This window comes from Schistocerca gregaria, chromosome 7 (assembly GCF_023897955.1).
Source record: "Schistocerca gregaria isolate iqSchGreg1 chromosome 7, iqSchGreg1.2, whole genome shotgun sequence".
Taxonomy (NCBI): domain Eukaryota; kingdom Metazoa; phylum Arthropoda; class Insecta; order Orthoptera; family Acrididae; genus Schistocerca; species Schistocerca gregaria.
In genome coordinates, this window is record NC_064926.1 from 439,437,341 (window position 1) to 439,460,911 (window position 23,571).

Consider the following 23,571-nt stretch of genomic DNA (forward strand, 5'->3'; position numbering starts at 1 on the left):
TGACACTGTTGTGAGGCTGAGAAGAAGATCATATAACACACATGCAATAAAATAACCCCTGCTGTAGATCTCACTAATTCATATGAATAGATAAACTTTTAGATCTACATGCACATTCTTGCTCTGCTCTGTTGTTAACACAGCTAAGATTTGTAACTTGCTTGATACTGATATTATTGTGATGCAAGGGAGTACAACAATACTCTTGTCATATACACCAGAAATAATACAAATTTTTTGTATTTTAAACAAGTATCAACAAATTCATATGCTACAAAAGTGATGTTATTTTGTTAACAAATATGATACATTCTGCTATACAGTAACTATCAGTCAACATGTATATTTGCGGAAAACTTAAAAGAAAAAAAATGTGGAACAGTCATGGTATTAGTCATGTTATGAGCTATATACACAAATTATGGAAAGATGTTTGTACATAGTAGCACTTCTTTGTACAAATAGCCAGTAAGACATACCGGTATGTGTGAACTGTTTTTTACACCTTGAGAGCCAAACATGTACTAAATTAACACATTAAATACTGATTGGTAATTCATACTTTATTGTTTAATAAGAAATATCTTTAACTCCAGTCAATTACTGACAGAAAATAAAGTCATTAAAAAATTCAAAATCAGTTACCAATTTTTGTGATCTAAATTTATTCCAAGATTTTGCAGATTCATTCAGTACCATTCAGTTCTGTCAACAATGAAAATATAATTCCTCTGATATCACACATAAATTTTACATTATCAAATACAAAATAATATAAATAAAATTTGTCAGTTAAATTTAAGTAACACACGGTTATATCAACAGCTTCTTCGAATGAGATGTTTTCATTTTTATGGTCAAAAATTAAACTTACTGTGATAAAAATAAAAATGAAATAAATATGTGCAGAAATACATAAGTGAAAAACGAGTAATCAAAATATTCGTATTAGTCATTCGGTTCGATTCGAGAGGAGCCATCTAAAAAACTATCACAGTGCCCACAATAATTGCTCTGCACTCTTCACATTGACAAATATTTCTTCTGACTGTAAAATATTAGTGTCTGTCACACGCCATAAAAAAAGTGCTGCAAGATTTGCAGCAACCAGTCATCACTCATAAGTTTATATTCTCAACTTCATGAGACAGACTCAGGAAAAATTTGGTTTCTCGTATCTGAACATCTCAGATAGATGGCCGTTGACTTGACAAAGTCTGTGTCAAATTTTTGATTTCACTTCCTGTATCGTCTTCAGGTGATGATGGACTTGAGTCAGTGGAAATCACTTTTGATTTATTTGCTTCTTTTGCTTTTTTCTTCTGTTTGGCTTTTTCCCTTCCGGCTCTCCAGAATTCTTCGAATTTCGTGTTTATGTCAAGTTCGGATTTGCTAGCTGCACCTGCAGTTGTCTCAGTAGATGTGTCATCAATGTTCTCTTCATCTACCTCCTGAAACACATGAAACAGCAAAACGTTAGTTTGGCCTCATCTGTCACAAGTACAAATGATATTAAAAGAATTGTGTAATTTAACCCTCAAGTGGGAGCGTCTGTGTATGAAGTGGGTCAACCAGATATAGGGTTACCTTGTAGCATTCCATTGGTGTGAGTCTGTACCTACTCCTTCATTACTGTTTCAGCTAATACAGTGAGAAGTTGTGTTGTCATATTTCCAAGTGAGCAGCAGCAATATAAAATAAACAGGGAGCTAGGTGAGAAAAAAATTTATGATCCGTGCAAGAAAATGCCACAGATTTCAAGCTAACAGCAAAATCTCACAATGAGGCAGTTTTCTACAAGGTAATTATTAACTGATTAAGCATTTGGCTGGGACCTGATGAAACTGTGCCATTTAATGTTTCAATCGGGTCATAACTGTGGGGTAACACTTGTATGGAGCAATAGAGTTATTTTATTATTCTTTAATTAAATAGTAATTCAGCTCATATAATATAAGTTTATTTTATTGTTGTTTACATAAACTAATTTTGAATTGAGAAGTTGCTCATACATGTTTACCTTGGTAACATATAGACAACTGTTGTTTATAGTGCACAAAGTAAAACAAAAAGACAGGTATTCTTTACAGTGCACAAAGCATGCCACATGCCTACTCCTGTTATGAAAATTGGCACACCCACTCAAGGGTTAAAACAGTTTGTCTTCGTGTTTCTGTTTCAAGCGTTATGTTTCTACCCAGTCTTTTAGCAAATGTAATAGGAAATAGTGAGAAAGCCACCATGAAGTATTGCATTAGCAGCCATAGTGTGGTAACATGTGTTTCAGTATAAACAAGCATGTAAGGGATTGCAAGTTGACGCTAGCCAGTGGACGACTGCTCCCTGCAGCAGTAATAGCTGTAGCAGGCAGGTTGATATCAGCAAACCAGAGCAAGTCTCTTCATGGCTGGATGCCAGGTTTTAGTGAAACAAATGCACTAGTGAGCAATATAAATATGTCTGAATTTTGAGGAAGAAGAATTCTCATCACTGGAGACCAGAAGCACTAGTGTCATGCCATACAATGGGACAACTGAGCATCACCAGCAGCAGCCATGGGTTCGAGAGTGGGCTACACATGTTGTCACCAGCACTAAGTTCCTCAAGCGACTTGGAGCTGCAGTAGCATCAACCTGCCATCTGCACCTGCTAAGTACTGGGTTCCCTCCCCTGGACTTAGTGCCACAGTAACAGCCACCATCCATCTGCTGCCAGATAGCAGTGGGTCGAATCCCACAGCAGTCTCCACGCCACCACAGTGAGCGTGTGCAGAGCTGAAGAGCCATTCCAGGTGCCATTACCAATGGGGAAGTAGCATGCTGCTGATATCATGACTGTGGCCTGCAGATCCCACTGGTTGCCCAGTGGACTACCATCAGCAATGGAGGGTGCCTACGCAGCATCCTCTCCTCCTGGCAGAAGCTGCTTCCTGTACATCAGCACTGGCAACAGTCAACACAGTGAGGCATATTTTGCCTTGTTGAGTCATGAAAAAGCACATACAGAGATTGAATAAAGCCTTCTTTATTATCAGCAGTGTTTCCAGCCTGTTACCATCCACCTCTCTGAGTGCAACTGGTCACTTCAGAATGGCGCCAGCAGAGGATCTTCAGGCCCATCACCCTGGCATTTGGTGACAACAGAGGGAGCAATAACATTTACAGTCACCATCTATGAATAAAGAAGATAATTCATCTACTGTAGGGGTGCAGTGTCATTGATACCTGTTGGGGTGAGTGCAGTCTTTTTGTTTTGTATTAGTTTGACTGTAAGGTCTTGGTAAGTCAGTGGGTATCGCAAGGGGTTAAGTTTCACTTGTAAGTTCAGTAGGTGACAGGTGAAGTCAGACAGTATTTTGAGGAGGCATAAGCATAAGTGTCAGTTTTCAGCTGGGTGTTGTGGGCAATATGGATGTCATGAGCAAGAGGTGTGGCTCATTCTCTAGTAGTATAAGCTGTAAATTATGTGTAGTGTTTCATGAGGTAAAGCTAAGTTCTCATTGTTTCAATGTGTAGTAGTAATTATGAGCAGCCACTCAGGTTAGATTAGCTGAGTTATAGTAAGGAGTAACATGATAATATTATGATTAAGTGTTCTCATAATTTGATTTTGTTTTATGCAGAGTAAGGAATATGGCTGAGTATTTAAGTATGTAAGGTAGTGAGAAGTTAGTATAGAGGTATGTTTAAGTGTTTTTTTCTCACTTGTGATTGTGTGATTGATAAGAGGTAAACATGTCATGGTCAGTACCACAGCAAGCAGGGATTTTGATACAACAAGGGGCCACCACAGACAAAGTATAGATAATACTAAGAGGAGAAGTAGATAAGTTGCTAGTTGAGAAGTTAGAGTGGTCTTCGGATTAGAAGCATTGATGCCTAGATGAAGGAAACAGATTTTTCAAATCTCCAGAATATAGGGGGAAGTTGTGGAGAGAGCACAAATAATGTTTGCTCAAAATGGCCAGGAGATGCGGAATATGTGGATTATACGAAGGATGGAAAGGAAGAGAGAAGAGGGAGAAGGAGGCACTTAAAAGAGAGAGGAGCAGGCTTGGGCATATTTTACCTCTTCCTGCATCACTGCCAACTACCGTTAATATAACTGAGTCTGGTGGTCTGGGGAAGATTGAATTGACTGCATATGGTATCATAATGCATGTTCCTAAGAATTTATGTGAGGTACAAGGTAATGACATTGCTGAAATTAAGATAAGTAGTATAGAAGTACCAGTATTGATATCCGGTGGAACTGTGGAGTCTGAAGTAACAGAAACGAGTGTGGACTGTACCAAAGTGATTAAGTGTGGGGATGGTGACTTGGGAGATTTAAGTGCAGTAATATCTGCCCCACAGAGTGAAAACAAGAGATGTGTTAATGCGAGGGAGCCTCAGTCAAACACAGGGAAATGCATTGGCCAGTGATTTTTGCATTGTGCAGAGAGGAACTTCAGATGATGTTCTTGTTTTAGATCTGCAGGAAATGCACAAGAAGTTGTTGATAGTTGTGTTGCAGATGTTGTGGCAGAAACAGTACAGGCACATATATTTCCTCAGAAGCAGGGCATAAAGAGGGAAAGGAAAAGGAGACGAGTTCATGGAGTGGATGATCAAGTTAAAAGGGCCGAATCTGTTGAAAAGTACCTGCCAGAAGTTCGAGATATATCATGAACACTAGTGCTGAGTGCAAAGTGTGCAGTTCAGAGCACAGTCGAAGTCTGATGTATGAGGTGAGTATGAAGTGGGGGAAGGGTGCAACAGGAGCCTGATAGTAACCATACTGACTGAACTACATGCCAATGTTAACTTTCTGTGACAGAAAGCTGTTGCCAGTTTAGAGCTGTCATGAGGGGTGTTTACTGTAGAAGACATACAACTTAAACCATGTACAAATGCACAAAGGTGTAAGTCACATGGTGTAGTGCTACTAGGCACCAGGAAGTAATTTTGGGTGAGCAGGCCATCAGAAAACCAAGCACTGAGAGAAGAATTCAGTTTGCAATGAGACCACAGAGAGTAGTGGGATTACCCATCAAAGAGTTGTGAATAGTAGTGCTGTATGTAGTTTTCTTGTAAGAATAGTATTGGGAGCATATTGCATTGGGAAGTGTAAGGAGAACTGTTGTTGAAAGTACAAAGTTCCAAAATTTGTTCCAAAACAAAGAAGTAAGAAACCACCACATAGACAGATGAGATGCCAGTCATAAGAGTGTAACAGTACTAGACCATGTTTTATTGAAACTGATATTTAAGGATAATCTATTACAAAAGAAAGAGTAACTTTTTTAATTTGTAAGTGTGGAATGTAGAGTAGAAGGTGCATGTTTCCTTTATTATTTTTCATAAGCATGGAAGAGGCCTAGCAGTGAAATATGTTTTGTTATATTGTGTTGATGGGCAAGGAGCCCTTTGGAGATTTTGTGTGACGAAGTGGTAGCAGCAAGAGATGGGAAAGCAATTTATGGAGCTTTTACAGAGAAATGTAGTAACTATAAGTATTTAGGCATAACCAAGCTAGTAGTATGAAGTTGTTTTATGGATTAGTGGTAAAGTTAATTTCAATAGAGAACTCAAGCGAAACAAGGTCTTCTCAATGGAAGGAGAGGGGGGAGGCGGGTGGCAGAGTAGTTTTGCTACCAGTCTTTCAGTCTTAGAAAAAGTAATACAAAGTAGAGAGAAAGCCTCCATGAAGTATTACATTAGCAGCTGCAGTTGGTAACCACCATGTGGTGACATGTGGATCAAAATAAACATGCACATAAGGTTATTGTGAAATGAGGATGGTAGCATTCAAGAGAAAACTGTGAGACACAGTGGTAGTAACTGTAACAGGTGAGTTGATGTCATCACACCAGGGTAAGTCTCTTGTTGTAGGCATCATGACTAGGTGCAAGGTTTTAGTGAAACTAATGCACCTCCTAATGATATAATTTCTAAATTATGACACAGAAACATTCTCATCTGTGGAGTCCAGCAGCTGGCTCACAATGGACAGTAAGATGACTGGGCACTGCCAGGAGCAGCCATGGGTTCGAGACTGTGCTGCACCTCCAGCACTAAGTTCCCCTCCAGGGCTTAGTGCGACAGCACCAACTGCCATCGAACTCCTTCTAGAAAGCAGCAAGTCAAATCATGTACACAGCAATCTCCGCACCACTGTAGTATGCAGAGTAAAGGGGCCATTCTAGTCACCTTGACCAACAGGAAAGTAGCATGCCACTGACATTGTACCCACGACCTAGAGAGGTTGCTGGAGAGCCAAAGAGCCTGCTGTCAGCAATGCAGGATGCCCTGCTGTCAGCAATGCTGGGTGCCTAAATAGCATCCTCTCACCAGCATTGAACTTGTCATCCATAGTCAGCAATGGTCAGGGCTAATGGATTGAGACTTGTTTTGCATTATCAATCCAGGATGGAGCACATATAGAGATTGGAAAAAAAAACTTCTTTATTGTAAGGAGTGTTTTCACTGGGCCCTTCAGAGCATCACCACCACTACTCACCCCTCCGAGTGCAATTTCACTCTTCACAAGGTGTATTCCTGTGATATATCTGAGGACAGAAAACAGACCACTGCTGTTAATAGTAGGTTACACTTTTCTTAATGAGGATTTTAATTAAGAGAAATTTGCACTTTTGGAGAACTAATGCATATAGATAGAGCCATAAATGCAGAATTGTTCTTTTACACCTGAATCAAATCTATAATGCAAGAAATGGTCAGCCCCCTCCCCACATAAACATGTCCAAATAATGCATATAAACTGAACTTAGTAAATTATTCAGATATTAAGTACAAAGAGGCATATGCTTGCTCCTGAAAAATATCTCTCTTGCAATGGTGACTGTATACTGATCCACACTTTGAAATTATCAGCTCTTTATTAGGCACCTTTATTCTATACCATGCTCTATGTCAGGCAAAAATTAACAATTAAGGATACCTACTAAAATGGATACAGTGGAAACTAAAAAATTATAAGACAGTATTGCTTGCCAGTATTTGCCAGTAGGAGGTGAAATATGTAGTACTGCTAACATACATATAAAAGGAAAATAATACTCTCCTGGCTTTCTGAACTACAAGAGTGATAGGTTAGGGAAGGTTAGACAGAATGAACAGATCACTCACAGCCCAGAATGAGAATGAGAGAAACACTATTGCATTGAGGACAAATATGGACAAAGATGAAGAGGAAGACATCAGAGAATAGTATCTGTTAGCACTGTGCTGCATCCAGCACAGAGATGATAAGGACAGCCTGAGAAGTAAAAATAGATCAGGAGGAATATGAGTGAAAGCTGCAGGTTTGGTTAAGAACTAGGACAATATTTAAAAAATGGGAAATAGGGAGCGAAGAGAAAGAAGGTGAAAAGGAAAAAGTAATAAATAAGATGCTGAAATGAGATGTAATAATCAAAAATATAATAAAAAGTATCATGAAAGAAGAAGTTATCCTTTAATGGAGATTAGGTCTAAGAGGAACTAATCTCTGTAAGCAAATGCCCCTCTCTTTTCTCATTTTCTCTTTTATTATGATTTTTCATCTTCAAAATGTTCAACTAGGATTGTGAAACAACTTTAATTCCTCTTCTTTCTTTGTTATTGGTTCTTGTTTTCCCAGTACTTTCTCATTTTCTCCCTATATTGCCTTTTCCCTTTTTCTGTTCATATTGTTCTTGATTTCTTATTTCTTCTGCTTTTAAATTCTTCTAAATTTAGTATTTTACTCTCAAAAAGATTTCTTTCTATTGTTTTTTATTTTGTTTCTTTTCTAGGTCTTTAATTATTATTGTAATCCATGCTATAGTCAATTTCTTCTTCTTGAAATTTTTGTTTTCTTAGCTCATTCTCATTCATTTGGTACATGTGTCCAAAAAATATTAATCTTTGCTGAGCCAATACTTCTGATATTCTCTCTATATTTTTATAGATCTTCTCATTTTTTCCAATCATCCGTAGTTTGTATTGCACCCATTATTTTTCCAACAGTTCATCTTTCAAGTACCTCTACTGACCCATTAGGCATTCACAATTATGCAAACATTCAGAGCATACCAAAGTGGTATAATGTTTTAGCTTTGCTCTTCTAGGAATGCATTTACTGTTGTAAACAATATTTGTTGAAACATATACTCTTTCAGTTTTGTTATCTCTTACATCTATTGGAATTTTTCTAGTCCATTCTGTTGTACAGTTTCTCCAAGGTACTGAAATTTGCTCACTTGCTCTATTTCACCTATTTGTGTTTAAATGAGTTTTGGTGTAGTTTTTATACAGAGTGTTTGGAAATTCCTGTTACAAACATACCATTTCTGTGCTACAGCCATTTGAAAACATATTTGCTAAGTAGGTCTGCAGCAGGGTAGTCATGGTGAGTCTACATATCTGACCTGGTTTGAGCCTTATTCATGCGTCTGCGAGTGTTAGAGCAACATGATTGAGTTTGTGTTTGTAGAATACACTGACATGACACTTCTGAAAGGCAAAGCTCATGGTAGTGGAAGACATGCTCATCACCTTTATCGAGATTATTGTTTACAATGTACCACTCCATTGTATAGCCTTTTCACCACAATTATACAATGGCTTTGAGAAGAGGTACATTCACCATCAGCAGGCATGACTGTGGTGCTCCAACGAGATGCCATGCACCCGATTTGAAGAGGTCATACTGCATCAAGTTGAAGAGAAACCATCAACGAGTACATGAGCAATTTCTTTGGGTATTAGCAAGTGGAATTGTAAAACAAGAGATTTAATGAATCATGCCTAATCAGTTACTTGCAAAAGTCCTAGAAGTTTGTAATGGGAATTTCTGGACACCCTGTATATGTCATGTCTTTTGTTTTTTCAGTTAAAATTCAGAGACCAATCCTATTTGTTATTTTTTCTAGAGAATTTATTTGAATAACTGCTTCTGTCAGATTTTCTACAAGTATTGCAAAATTGTCTAAAAAAACCCAGTCAGTTTACCTTAATTCTATTTGCTTTCCTTTCCAGAATTATTTATTCAATTTTATCGTTTTTTAGCTCCTAATTTCGGATTCTCACAATTTTTCCTAGAAAGCAGTTAAGCAGTAAGGGGGTAAACCATCTACTTGTCTAGCACAATTTTTATTTAATTAATTTTTATTTGTTTTGCTTTCTCATCTCTGTTGTCCTTCTTCCTCTCTCTCTCTTTTTTTTCTGTTGTCCTAGTTCTTATCTCATCTATCATTTTCTCCCAGTATTGATTTTATGAAGAGAGTAGATTAGATAAAGAACAGAGATAACATTAGAAACTGAAGAAGTGAATTAAGATTTGTGCTGTGGCTGGGACTTGAACCCAGGTCTTCATGCTTACTGGAGAGACCATTACACCAAATCAGCATTACGGTCAACATAACTGCGCGAACTACCCAAGTCAAATACCCTCCCCAACACAAACTCCAATTCACATCTCCCCTTATATTGTCATTATTACCAGGGCTCTCTGACACTGGAATAGCACACCAGCATTGGAAGGAATGGGGACGTGCTCTACTATACTTGATCATATGGATCTTAAATTAAAAAGTGACAGTATAAGGGGAGATGTGAATTGGAGTTTGTGTTGGAGAGGTTATTTGACTTGGGTAGTTCGTGCTGTTATGTTGACCATAATGCTCTGCTGGTGTAGTGGTCAGCATATCTGCTTTGTAAGCAAGAATACCCAGGTTTGAGTCCCAGTCATAGCACAAATTTTAATTCACGTCTTCAGTTTCCAACATTATCATAGATAAATTAGAGACTTAAAATTCTCTAGAAAAATTTAATTTAAGAAAAAATAGAGAGTTGTTGTTGCACCCTCTACAAAGTGTGCAACATGTAAAATCACTTTTTTGTGACCAGGTACCAAGCCATGAAATGCAGACAAAACCATATCCAGCTCTCACACGGAAAAGAGCAGTTATACAACTCCTTCTTCTTGGAATGCAAGTCTCAGTCATGTCTCCTGACACTAGTTCTGTGGGGGCAATATTTTTGGCTGTGACTTGCTATGAAAACATGCTTCTGCAAATATTGAAGACTTTTATTTTGCACTATACCAGTAACTGACCACCAACCATCTGATTTAGCGATTCTCCCATTGGTCTCTCATAGTAAAGTGAAAATTGTGGAGCAGTCAATAGTGTTCAGTACTTCAAACAGTGACCGTTTTTTGCTCTTCTTAACAATTTGTCTCCATTTTTCATTGAATACTGGACTAGTCACTTTTGGACATTGCTTGATCTATTTGTGTGTGCAGATTGGGAAAAGGTTAGAGTAGCATAATGTATAATGTGATATTAGTGAAGATTTATTTGCCCTAAGAAAACTACTCCTTTGTGTTAGTATTCCATTGCTGAAATTCATCTACTACAGCTTAATAAACAGTCAAATATCATATGGTATTGTTCTTTGAGGTCAAGAAAAGAATGCAATAAATGTATTTAAATGGTAAAGGAAGGTAATGCATGTGGTATCACATATCGATATCTTCCGATGGGTATTAAAGTTGGCAGTGGAATTGAAAGTTTCTGTCAAATGCTGATTGCAGTCATGTGGGATCCAGTGAACTCAATGGTGTGTGCCTGCTGAGCTACAGCCCCATCAGCTCTGGACTATGAGCACCCTCTGGCGTCATGATAAATAATGGCTGGCAGCAGTCACACAACCTACTAGTGCTCAGTGTCATGATAAAGGATGGCTGGCAGCAGTCACACAGCCCACTAGTGCTCAGAGCCACTTTGCTACCCATGCACACAACCATCACTGATGCTTTAGTACACAGAAGTTCATCCTAGTTGATCTTGTGATAGCTGGACTCTTTTTCTTGCTGCATTATTTGTAATGAATCTTTGAATGCTCAGAGAAATACCAGTTAAATAAATCTTCTGTTTACTATGTTAACTGCTCCTGCCTAGCTTTCCTGTGATGACAGTTGCTGCACCACTCTGTTGCTCACCTCTCCTTACCATTGTATGCAAAGTTGTGCACAACAATGTGGATGATATTCAGCATGGCACCCAGAGCTCTTTGTAAACATGGCTGCCAAAAACTAAAGATTATAACTTTGCCATCATTATTTATATTGCAGTGTGTTATCCACATTAAAGAGAACTATCATACGTATTAGTAGTGTGACATGCAATAACAGGTGGACCAAATATGATTTGGTATCATTTCAGTGCAACTATAAAAATGATTTGTAAACAAATCAGCTAAATTCTTCAATGCCATAAATCAGTATATCGGGGAATTACCAGATCAACAGTTCAAAAGAAGAACCAAGAACTGATTCCTTATGAAGTTGATAAATTTTTGAGTTCATGAGAATGAAGTGATAGTGACTTATTTATTGTTGTACTTTTACAATTAGAATGTGATTTATCAGTGAATGGTTAACATAATGTACATTTTATTCTTAATGTTATAAATATTTGTGAGTGATATATTAACTTACATAATCACACAAGAATATACAGTATGTGCATGTGTACCATAACTTTATTGACTCTCCTGACTGCTGAGATCCCTACAATAATAAAAAATGTAATTAGTTCACTTCAACACAAGTCATGACAGTTGCTGCTGGTGAGTAAGATGTATGAGACAGACTAAATTCTCTCAGACTTCAAGAAGAATATAATAATTCCAATCCCAAAGAAAGCAGGTGTTGACAGATGTGAAAATTACAGAACTATCAGTTTAATAAGTCACAGTTGCAAAATACTAACACAAATTCTTTACAGACGAATGGAAAAACTGGTAGAAGCTGACCTCGGGGAAGATCAGTTTGTATTCTGTAGAAATGTTGGAACATGTGAGGCAATACTGACCCTATGACGTATCTTAGAAGAAAGATTAAGGAAAGGCAAACCTACATTTCTAGCATTTGTAGACTTAGAGGAAGCTTTCGATAATGTTGACTGGAATACTCTCTTTCAAATTCTAAAGGTGGCAGTGGTAAAATACAGGGAGCAAAAGGCTATTTACAATTTTTACAGAAACCAGATGGCAGTTATAAGAGTCGAGGGGCATGAAAGAAAAGCAGTGGTTGGGAAGGGAGTGAGACAGGGTTGTAGCCTCTCCCCATTGCTATTCAATCTGTATATTGAGCAAGCAGTAAAGGAAACAAAAGAAAAGTTTGGAGTAGGTATTAAAATGTATGGAGAAGAAATAAAAACTTTGAGGTTCGCTGATGACATTGTAATTCTGTCAGAGACAGCAAAGGACTTAAAAGAGCAGTTGCACGGAATGGACAGTGTCTTGAAAGAAGGGTATAAGATGAACATCAACAAAAGCAAAACGAGGATAATGGAATGTAGTCGAATTAAGTCAGGTAATGCTGCAGGAATTAGATTAGGAAATGAGACACTTAAAGTAGTAAAAGAGTTTTGCTATTTGGGGAGCAAAATGACTGATGATGGTCGAAGTAGAGAGGATATAAAATGTAGACTGGCAATGGCAAGGAAAGAGTTACTGAAGAAGAGAAATTTGTTAACATTGAGTATAGACTTAAGTGTCAGTAAGTCGTTTCTGAAAGTATTTGTATGGAATGTAGCCATGTATGGAAGTAAGACGTGGACAATGAATAGTTTAGACAAGAAGAGAATAGAAGCTTTCGAAATGTGGTGCTACAGAAGAATGCTGAAGGTTAGATGGGTAGGTCACATAACTAATGAGGAGGTATTGAATAGAATTGGGGAGAAGAGGATTTGTGGTACTACGTGACTAGGAGAAGGGATCGGTTGGTAGGACATGTTCTGAGGACATCAAGTACTGGAGGGCAGCATGGAGAGTAAAAAATCGTAGAGGGAGACCAAGAGAGTAGGCTGCAGTAAGTACTGGGAGATGAAGAGGCTTGCACAGGATAGAGTAGCATGGAGAGCTGCATCAAACCAGTCGCAGGACAGAAGACCACAACAACAACAACAATACAAGTCATTGCTCACTCTCAAGAGAGCAGTGCCTTCAAGGCTGGGAAAGCATAATGAGAAATTTATGATGTAGTATGACACCATACCTGTGCTGAACCATGCTAAATTTAAAATTATTGAGAACATTTTACCTCTTTGAAGTCCAGAGGCTCACAAATGAAGAAAGAGAGAGTGTAATTATATAAGGAAGATAAGAAGAAACTAAAAATAAATCCATATCACAACAAATACAGGCGTATGGAGGTCATAGACTGCAACTTATAATCAATGACGACAAGGGGAGCAATGAAAAGAGTGACTGGAAAACGAAGAACATATTGTGTTTGAAGTTATCAGAACCTGCCTCCATGGCATTGTTTCTTGTGAAAAGCTGGACAAAGAATTTGCATTGTATTTAAAATACTCTTACAAGATGTAGAAGATAACAGTTTATAGTGTACCACAGTAATGTAGAGGGATGTCGAGATGAACAAATTGATACAGGACACATGTGGCCTACGAAGCCAGACAACATTCTCAGACAGGGCTACAAAAGTCCCCTTTTGGTTCAGTGCATATGCATAGCATGAGGTTTTGAATATCTTCTGTCCATCTTAAACCACTGGCTTAGTCGGTCTTAACCATTTGAAGCTCATTTTTTCTCGCGTTACAATCGTTCTTGACTGTTAAACACCCCTTAGTCTTGCTCTTCCAAATTGTAAAACTGACGTTCATGTGAGTTTTATCTCGAAATGTTGCGACTGTTAACAACGTGCAATTAACAATTGAATTATTATGTTCCCTGGTCTTAGTACAAGACTATTGTACTGGTGAGGGTTAAACTCAGATCAAATTTTAAACGCAATTCCTTTTTCAATAACGTTTTAAAATGTCTTTTTCTTTCATTACCACACAGGAAACTATAAATTACTATTGTTAATGAATCGAAGCATTAAAAAAAATCTGGCCAGCTAAGTTGTGGCACAAGAGACCGAGAGGACACTTAAAATATCTCATGGCGTGCAAACACTGGTTTTCGTAGGCCAATCTGATGTTTCCCCCGGCTTTATAGACCCCAACTGGTCTCTATCAATAGTTCGTCACGACTTCGCTAGCACCACTGTGGGTTGTTTTAAACAATTATCGTTTACTCACTATATAGTCACTTAAGCTGCGCTCATAGCACATGCTTACAGCACGCGTTAGTCGAAAACACAATGCTAAAGCACTCTGTAACGGCACAGTCAAAATCCAGTGTACCCGCATCGCATTTCTAACGCCAACATGTTCAGGGTGAAGACTCTCAGACTGTCAGAAAATGACGATAAGGTGTGTCAACGGTACTGTGGTGCTCATGTTTATTGTTAGGAAACTGATTGCGGTCCGAGTGGCTGAGCGGTTCTAGGCGCTACAGTCTGGAAACGCGCGACCGCCACGTCGCAGGTTCGAATCCTGCCTCGGGCATGGATGTGTGTGATGTCCTTAGGTTAGTTAGGTTTAAGTAGTTCTAAGTTCTAGGGGACTGATGACCTCAGAAGTTAAGTCCCGTAGTGCTCAGAGCCATTTTTTAAAAACTGATTGTCAATAGACACGACGAGCGCTTCTTCATTTCTTCCTAGCCTCACCGTAAAAGATAATCTTATTTGTAAACTCAGACATAACGTAATCCATGCTGGATCCAGAACTTCACACGATAACAACAACAGCTAAAGCACAATAACGACTCACAAGCGAATAACAAGTATGAGCTGGCAGTGTGGTGCACATCTCTCTTACAGTTAACTCATAAACAATAAAATTTGAAGTATAAGCGCCCTGGACAAGAACTTTGTCACTCCAAAAAGACATCATCATGATATCATGTAACAATGTCTTGGTAATAGTCTCAATTCGTTGAGGAAGAGAGGTATACCGCATCCAGCTAAACCCACTCGTGTATGATTAGATCCACCAGAGCAACCACACTGCAGGGATACGTTTCACTTGCTGATTCTTTAGTGTCACGTTGTGGGTGATACACGCTACAAGAATAGAAGTGTGCACAGGTAGCCAACAACAAGACAACTTCACTGCTAACACAGAGAGTACAGAAGTATACACTGATCAGCCAGAACATTATGGCCACAGACCTACTGTCGATATTAACCCGTCCAGGCGATACCAGCATCACCTAGGAGGGAATGACTGCTAGTCAGAAACACCTATGGTGCATGAAGAAGCAGTGAGCGTGCTGTCCAAGTTACGATGGTTTGATCTAGGGCAGATTGCGATGGCCCAGAGACTTGGCACGAGCATTTCGGAAACTGGACGACTTGTCGGGTGCTCAAGGAGTGCTGTGGTGAGTGTCTTCAACACGTGGTGAAATCAGGGTGAAACCTCATCCGGATGTCGTGGGGTGGGTGGCCACCTCTCATTACAAATGTCGGTCGTCGTAGGTTGGGCAGACTGGTAAAGCTTGGCAGGCGGAGAACTGTGGCGGAATATCAGACATTAACGCTGGGCAGAGTACCAAAGTGCCTGGACGCACAATGCACAGAACCCACCCAACAATGGGCCTCCACAGCCGACGATCCATGCATCTGCCAACGTTAACACTACGGCATAGGTAACTGTGACTGAAATGGGCCCGTGAACATTGGAAAGTGGACGTTGACCCAGTGGCAGAGCGTTGCATGGTCTGATGAACCCTCTTCATCATGCCGATGGGGGAGGGGGGGGGGGGGGGGGCAAATCCGTCATCTTCCAGGGAAACCTCTCCTTAACACCTGTACTACGGGATGGGGACAGGCTGGTGGCGGCTCCATTATGCTCTAGGATCGTTCCCGTGGACATCCATTGGTCCAATGGAACTCATGCAAGTCAATATGACGGCCAAGGAGCATCGTACACTGGCTGTAGACCACATACACTCCTTCAAGACGATAATATTTACTAATGGCAGTGGCATTTTTCAATAAGATAATGCGCCATTTCAGAGGGCCAGGAATTTGATGGAATTGTTCAGGGAATACAGTGACTAATTCAAAATGATGTGCTGGCCCTTCAATTCGCCAGATATGAACCCGAACTAACACATCTGGGATGTGATTAGTCGTGGCGTCATTGCCCATCGTCCTACTCCCGTGAATTTACGGTAATTAGCTGAACTGTGCGTGCAGATGTGGTGCCAACTCCTTCCAGCGACCTACCAAGGCCTCATGTCATGACGCGGTGCCGTTGTTATCGGTGTCAAAGGTGGGCATACTGGTTATTAGGTAGGTGGTCATAATGTTCCGGCTAGTCAGTGTACGATAACGTTTTGCTCTGGACAGCAACTGACACAGCTTCTGGATGAATTCAACTGAAAGCATCTTCCTGATCTGATGAGAGTTGGTCTAACAAGTTATAGTTTTTGACGACTCAAACTGAGTACACAGTCTGCCACAGTAGCGGAACGCTGCCGTACGTAAGGTCCACTTACGCTGCACTAATGATGCCTTAGTTTCCGACTGGCGTGCACTGTGCTCTGGCGAAAAGTTTCGCTGAACTTGCGATTCTACTGTTGATGTCAAGGTCAAGGCAGGAACCCATATTCACATTCTACCTGCTGCGTGGCCATCCAGTGGAAGAATATGGGAGTTGTCTAAGATTACGTGCATCTCGAGATAAGTCAGGTCAGGGCAGCAACCCGCTGCACTTTATTGTGTGGTATGTGACTGATAGTGAAGCGTCAGTCAGTCATATTTTTTTCTTTTTTCCTGCGGATGAGGTGGTGGAGACATCTCGCTGCATAGATGGCAGCTGTTCCACAGATGACAGTGGAGGATATAGCATGTCTATCCCCGCGGAGGAGGTGGCAGAGCCATCTGGGAAAAGCGGACGTGAGAAAAAACAGAAATCAGCCAAGTGTGTCGCCGAGAAAAGCGGTCGAGCCGCCAAAGATGGCGTGAGCTGGCGAGGCCAGACATGCGGCAAAACTTCGAGGACCGGAGAACAGGAGTGCCAGTGAAGAAATACCAAAGAGAAGAGTTGGCACCTGCAGGATAGGGGACGGCCTTGGAGTGCCCAGGAAACGACCATGTTCCGAGACATTCGGGACACGTGACCAGGGCGGGTTTTAGGGAAAGGGGAGTTGCGTGCATCAAAGGGGCCCGTCAGAGAAGAAACACAGCGCATGAGATGTCATCCACGCTCTGTATGGAAGAAGCGCCGGGAACGAAGCTAGGCCTCTAGTATATCGGTGGCAACAGGCAGAAAGGATGATGTAATTAAGTGTCACGTGGCATGCGTCTGGAGGGGACAAGGCATAGGCAGCAGAGGGGACAGAGAGCAGAGTGACGCCATTAGCAGACCGAAGTGATGGCACAAAGGAAGCAGGAGTCAGTGGCACAGGAAGATCAGGGAAGGGCTGATGGTGGAGGGTGGCGAGTGGACAGGTAACGTCTAGACTGGTGGCGCGTGAGCCAGTGTGTGTGCGTGTGTGCGTGTGTGCGTGTGTGAGCCAGCGAGATGCGGGCCAGTGACATACAGGCCGATGTCCTCTGGTATGGGGTGCTGGACCTTCAAGAGGCGCTGAAGGTAGGAGAAGCACAAGGAGCTGGCGGTGAGGCACCGGCGTTGCTGGAAGACCATGCAGCATGTGCCTGGCGTGGAAACCACCAGGCGTGCCTTGTGGCGCTGACCCAGGCTGGCAGGATGCCGGCGGATGATGGGAGACAGGCGCTCGAATCAGTGGTGGCTACTGGGAAGTGAGAATGCTGATGAGGTCTACCAGAGTGTAAAGACTGGAGAGAACACGGTGGCAGGTGGGTCAAGGCATGAAGGTGCTAGCTAAATGCCTCGGGAGGTCCTCAAACGCCTCGTCGCCAGCGTTACGAGTGCAGTGCATTGTCCCACCCTCTGAAGGAGAGCCAGCCATGGCTGCGGGCCTCTAGGAGAATGTGCAGGCAGGATCATGCGTAGAAGTTAGAGGGCAGCCTCTGGGCAGGGAGGTAGGTAGACGAGGTCAGGAGTAGGTCTGGAGAAACAAGAGACATGGAGGCCATCATTGAGAAGGACAACCAGGTTGCCGAAGGAGGCGGGACCGTGCTTGGCCAGTGCAGTAAGGAAGGTGGACGAAACGGAGGCAGTAAATACACTATGTGATCAAAAGTATCGGAACACCTGGTTGAAAATGACTTACAAGTTCGTGGCGCCCTCCATCTGTTATGCTGGAACTCAATATGGTGTTGGCCTAACCTCAGCCTCGATAACAGCTTCCACTCTCGTAGGCATACGTTCAATCAGGAGCTGGAAGGTTCGTTCGGGAATGGCAGTCCATTCTTTACGGAGTGCTGCTCTGAGGAGACGTATCGATGTCGGTAGGTGAGGCTTGGCACGAATTCGGCGTTCCAAAATATCCCAAAGGTGTTCTATAGGATTCAGGTCAGGACTCTGTGCAGGCCAGTCCATTACATGGATGTTATTGTCGTGTAACCACTCCGCCACAGACCGTGCATTATGAACAAGTGATCGATCGCATTGAAAGATGCTATCGCCATCCCCGAATTGCTCTTCAACGGCGAGAAGCAAGAAGGTGCTTAAAACATCAACGTAGAACTGTGCTGTGATAGTGTCACGCAAAACAACAAGGGGTGCAAGCCCCCTCCATGAAAAGCACGACCACACCATAACGCCCCCGCCTCCGAATTTTACTGTTGGCACTACACACGCTGGCAGATGACGTTCACCGTACATTTGCCATACCCACACCCTGCTATCGGATTGCCACATTGTGTACCGTGATTCGTCACTCCACATAACGTTTTTCCACTGTTCAATCGTCCAATGTTTACGCTCCACACACCAAATGAGGCGTCATTTGGCATTTACCTGCGTGATGTTCGGTTTATGAGGAACCGCTCGACGATTAAATCCAAGTTTTCTCACGTCTCGCCTAATTGTCATAGTACTTGCATTGGATCCTGATGCAGTTTGGAATTTCTGTGTGATGGTCTGGATAGATGTCTGTCTATTACACATTACGACCTTCTTCAACTGTATGCGGTCACGTCAGGTAACAGACGAGGTCGGCCTTTACGCTTTTGCTCTGTACGTGTCCTTTTCACGTTTTCACTCCACTATCACATCGGAAACAGTGGACCCAGGGATGTTTAGTAGTGTTGAAATCTCGCGTACAGACATATGACACAAGTGATATCCAGTCACCTGACCACGTTCAAAGTCCGTGAGTTCCGGGGAGCGCCTCATTCTGCTCTCTCACGATGTCTAATAACTCCAGAGGTGCCTGATATTGAGTACCTGGCAGTAGGTGCCAGTACAAGGCACTTAATATGAAAGATGTATGTTTTTGAAGGTGTCCGGATACTTTTGATCACATACTGTATAAGTCTTGGGGCAGGGAGAGTACTGGGACGGGTGAGGCGTTATTGAAGAAGCTCAGCGGTATGCAGCAAGTACCGTGTGTGGTATAGAAGCTGTGCTGTCCCATTTGTAGCTCATGGGGGGTCACTACCGAAGTGTGCTGGCTCTAAAGCTGTGTCCTGGGTCAAACGGTGCAACTGATGACCCTGTAACTGAACTAAGGAATGAAGCTGCGCTTTCACGAGACAGAAACAAACAAAACAAGTAAGAACAAGATATAGAATCACGGAACGTGATACCTGGTTGAGTACAAGACGCCGGGGACAAACTCCTGGAAGCAAACAAGTCGTTGAGACAAGTTTGGTAGAGAAACAAAAGAAACTTTTAACTCATCACCACTTTCGTATCCTGTTGTGGGTAATGCACGCTACAAGAAGAGACATGTACCTAGGTAGTTAAGAAGAAGAGAACTTTATTACTAAGACAAAGAGTACACAAATATACAATAACGTTTTGCTGGACGGTAACTGAAATATCTTCTGAATGAATGAAAGACAAAGTCCATATATGCTGTACTAACGATGTCTTAGGTTCCGACTGGTGTCCAGAGTGCTATGACGAATAGACTCACTGAACTTCCAATGACGGATGTTGTGTCGAGATCGAGACTGAAAGCCGCAGTCACTGGAGAGGTGCTGAGTTTTGTCTTATAAGGTCGTCCGGCGAATGATAATTGGGAAGCTGACTAGCATCACGTGGCTTGCGGAGGTGAGCTAGAGCCGGCAACAGTAGCGCTGTGTCCGGCAGATGTGGCGCCCCCACATACTGCAGAGGCTGTCGCATGCGGGACAGGCTGCCATTGAATTGCAGGCGCCTTGATAAGGCGGCAACCCACTGCACTTTGTTATGTGTCGTATGGCTGGATCGTGAGGCGCCAGCCAGATGCCACAGATTTTCAATGGGATTAGTATCGAGTGACATAGCAGACCAGTTTATGTACATGAAGGATCATCAAATGCGGCAGGCTCGTGGACACGTCTGTCGTCGTCATACAAGATGGGAGAGTCCACAGCATACTAATCTCAAAGACGTACAAGACAGGGCAATATGCCGAGAAAGTTGAAATTAACATCCTGATCATGGTAAGCTGAATGAGTAGGTGAAAGTTTTAGTACGAGGAACACCCCCAAAACATCACGTAACCACCTCCGGCTTAAGTTACACCCTCCACTGATTGTGGGTTAAGAGCCTCATTGGGCCGTCAGTACATCGGGGCTTTCTATAATTTGAAAAGATGTATGCTTCACACTACACACTCCCAGTCACCAAAAATTACGATTCTGTAAGTGGCCCATTGAAGACGTGCAGCTTCATATGCTACTGTGAGCGACGGAATTTTATGAGGCATCCGACTCAAAACGTCCATTAAATCAGTTGCTACACCAACAAATCGAGTATCTTCCTTCACAATGCCCCATATCTCCTTTCTGCTATTCTGTCACATCCTCAAGTCGACCCATCTTACCATGTTGAGTGCACACAACCGACTGGCATGTACACACCATTTTACTGCAACAGTGCCAACGAGATACAAGGGCCCTGCAACAGACTTGTGACGTACCCTAGTTGGCTTGTCCGCCACACTTCGCGAATCCAGTTTCGTGTAGGACCCACGAGGAATCGACATTTAATTGAAAATGTACACAGTTCAGGTCTTATTGTAGTGTGCTCTCGAGAACATGCATGCTTTTAAACGTGCTGTCAATAATTATTAAAGTCGTCTCAAATAGTTATTCGCTCCCCGCTGGGGACGGCTACTCGTAAGACCTGCAGTATCACGTGCTGCGACGTGTGCGCTGCGGCCCGTCTTTCTCGTGGACCTCGTCACTGTCACGAATTACGTCCGCAGTGAAGGATCAGATGACCACCTGATGCCAGCTGAACACTAGATACATCTGTCCAAAGTGACTAGTGTGGTCTTTTAAGAGAGTGACTAACATTTTATCCAGTGAGTTTATTTTTCTCAACAAAAAAATTATTAATTAATGTCGTGCTGGCGTGTTGTGTTTAAGCCAGCATATTTGCATTCGCATAGTAGAGCCCAAGTTCTTTTCTGACAATCCATATTTTTAGGTTTTCGGTGGTTCCGTTTAACGATTAATGTGCATGCGGGGAAGGTGCTTTTGGAAACGGTCACGTTCGATTCCTTCCCCGTTCTTGTCGCAACACAAGTTCAGCTTAGCAATGCGTTATCAGTAACACGTATTACCAACCAGGCGGAAAGGGGGGCGGTAATTTGCGCCCACCCTAAAGGAAAAAAAAATCGTTAACAGTTGTTGTTTTGTATTAAAAACATATATTTAAAGACCTGCAACTAAGGGTTAGAAACTGAAAACATCTTTTAGCACATTCTTTGTAGTGTCAATGCACTTTCAATAACGAATACTACCATGGGCTGGGTACTTTATGGCTACCATAAAAAAAACTAAAAAAATTACAGATTTACATAACTGTCATTGGCTTTTAGTCACATCATACTTTTTAAAAGAGATATTGATCTGCAAATTTGGCCCTGAAGCAGAAAATATTGAGTAGGATATTCACTGTGAAAAGTTACATCTCTTACAAAAACAGATAGAAATTTTTATTTAAAAAAATCTATTTTTTCAAAATTTTGTAATATAGAGCATCTAGCTAGAACACAATATTTTCAAAAGCTAGGCACCAAGTCTACCCGCCCCCCACCTCCCTCTAATTTTCTATTGCGAGTGTTAAACCACAATCTTTTCTCCTTTGACAAAAACTAATCCTCAGTTTGCGACACTTCAAAATTTGTTGGTAATGTCCTGAAACACCCTCTATGTTCCATAATTCTAATTTTACGAGAAGTTATGCTGATAGTTTCCCTGATTGTCCTGTGTGAGTTTAAGATACGATATGGTAGAAAGATAAAAGTATAAGAAAATTGTTTTTTTTACTAGCACGTTTTTTCTTAAAAAGTTGATGAGGCAGGTGTTCTATCTCACTATAAGAATGAAGTCTCATATTGCACCTGGCTAAATACAAACTTACGAGAGCCAGTAACTGTATAGATACAGAAACTGAAAGTTGAGTGACAGTAGCAGTCGAAATACAACTCAGCATAGCACCTAGGACAGTGGTTCCAACATTTCCGAGACCATTACCACCGAGTGCAATTAGCTAGCACTCCCCCTCCCCTCCCCGCCCTGCCTCCATCATCATCAACATTAGCGCCTACCTAAACTTTAAAGGAAAAATAATTTTGTTGGAAAACTTTCATTTTTAAAACGACGAAATATAAATGATATTTAGTTTTCGTGGGCGTCTTCTTAGACCCTTAAGTAATAATTCAATGAGACAATTGGTACTGCCTATTTAAAGCAAGCTTTTTCTTCACAACGATGAAGCAATTCTAAGCATTGCTCAGATAAGAAACGTAACTATTCACATTGGAAGTAGACACTTATTACAAAACATCCCTCCTCTGCACTTTTTCTCTTTCTAGAGACAAATGCTTCACTCACACGCTGCATCCCCATTTAAAATCAACTAAATTATAATATATGCATTATATACACACCAAAAAAAATTTACATCACCTCGGTTCCGAGAGTTCCGGAACTTGTACAGAAAATTGGAATAGAGATCAACATAAACATCATTTCCGCCCTTTTTATTGCTTATGAAAACCACACATTGCATGTTGCACCACCATATCTTCAGACCTTCAGAGGTGGTGGTCCAGATCACTGTACACACCAGTACCTCAAATACCCAGTAGGACGTCCTCTTGCATTGATGCATGCCTGTATTCGTCGTGGTATACTATCCACAAGTTCATCAAGGCACTGTTGGTCCAGATTATCGCACTCCTCAACGGCGATTCGGCATAGATCCCTCAGAGTGGTTGGTGGATCACGTCGTCCATAAACAGCCCTTTTCAATCTATCCAAGGCATCTGTAATAGGGTTCATGTCTGGAGAACATGCTGAGCACTCTAGTCGAGCAATGTCGTTATCCTGAAGGAAGTCATTCACAAAATGTGCACGATGGGGGCGCGAATTACAGTCCATGGAGACGAATGCCTCGCCAATATGCTGCCGATATGGTTGCAGTCGGTCGGAGGACAGCATTCACGTATCGTACAGCTGTTACGGCGCCTTCCATGACCACCAACGGCGTATATCGGACCCACATAATGCCAACACAAAACAGCAGGGAACTTCCACCTTGCTGAGCTCGCTAGACAGTGTGTCTAAGGCGTTCAGCCTGACCACGGACCACAT

The 23,571-nt window shown here is 41.6% G+C and overlaps 1 protein-coding gene across 1 annotated transcript in view; it reads right to left on the reverse strand.

Annotated features, from left to right (window-relative positions):
• Positions 1-222: 222 nt before the first annotated feature.
• The window catches only part of LOC126281353 (uncharacterized), a 258,227-nt gene continuing 234,878 nt past the window's right edge, over positions 223-23,571 (reverse strand). The window contains exon 3 of the mRNA XM_049980261.1: positions 223-1,451. Coding sequence (XP_049836218.1) covers positions 1,188-1,451 — 264 coding nt within the window. The 3' untranslated portion in view covers positions 223-1,187. The remainder of the gene's footprint in view (positions 1,452-23,571) is intronic.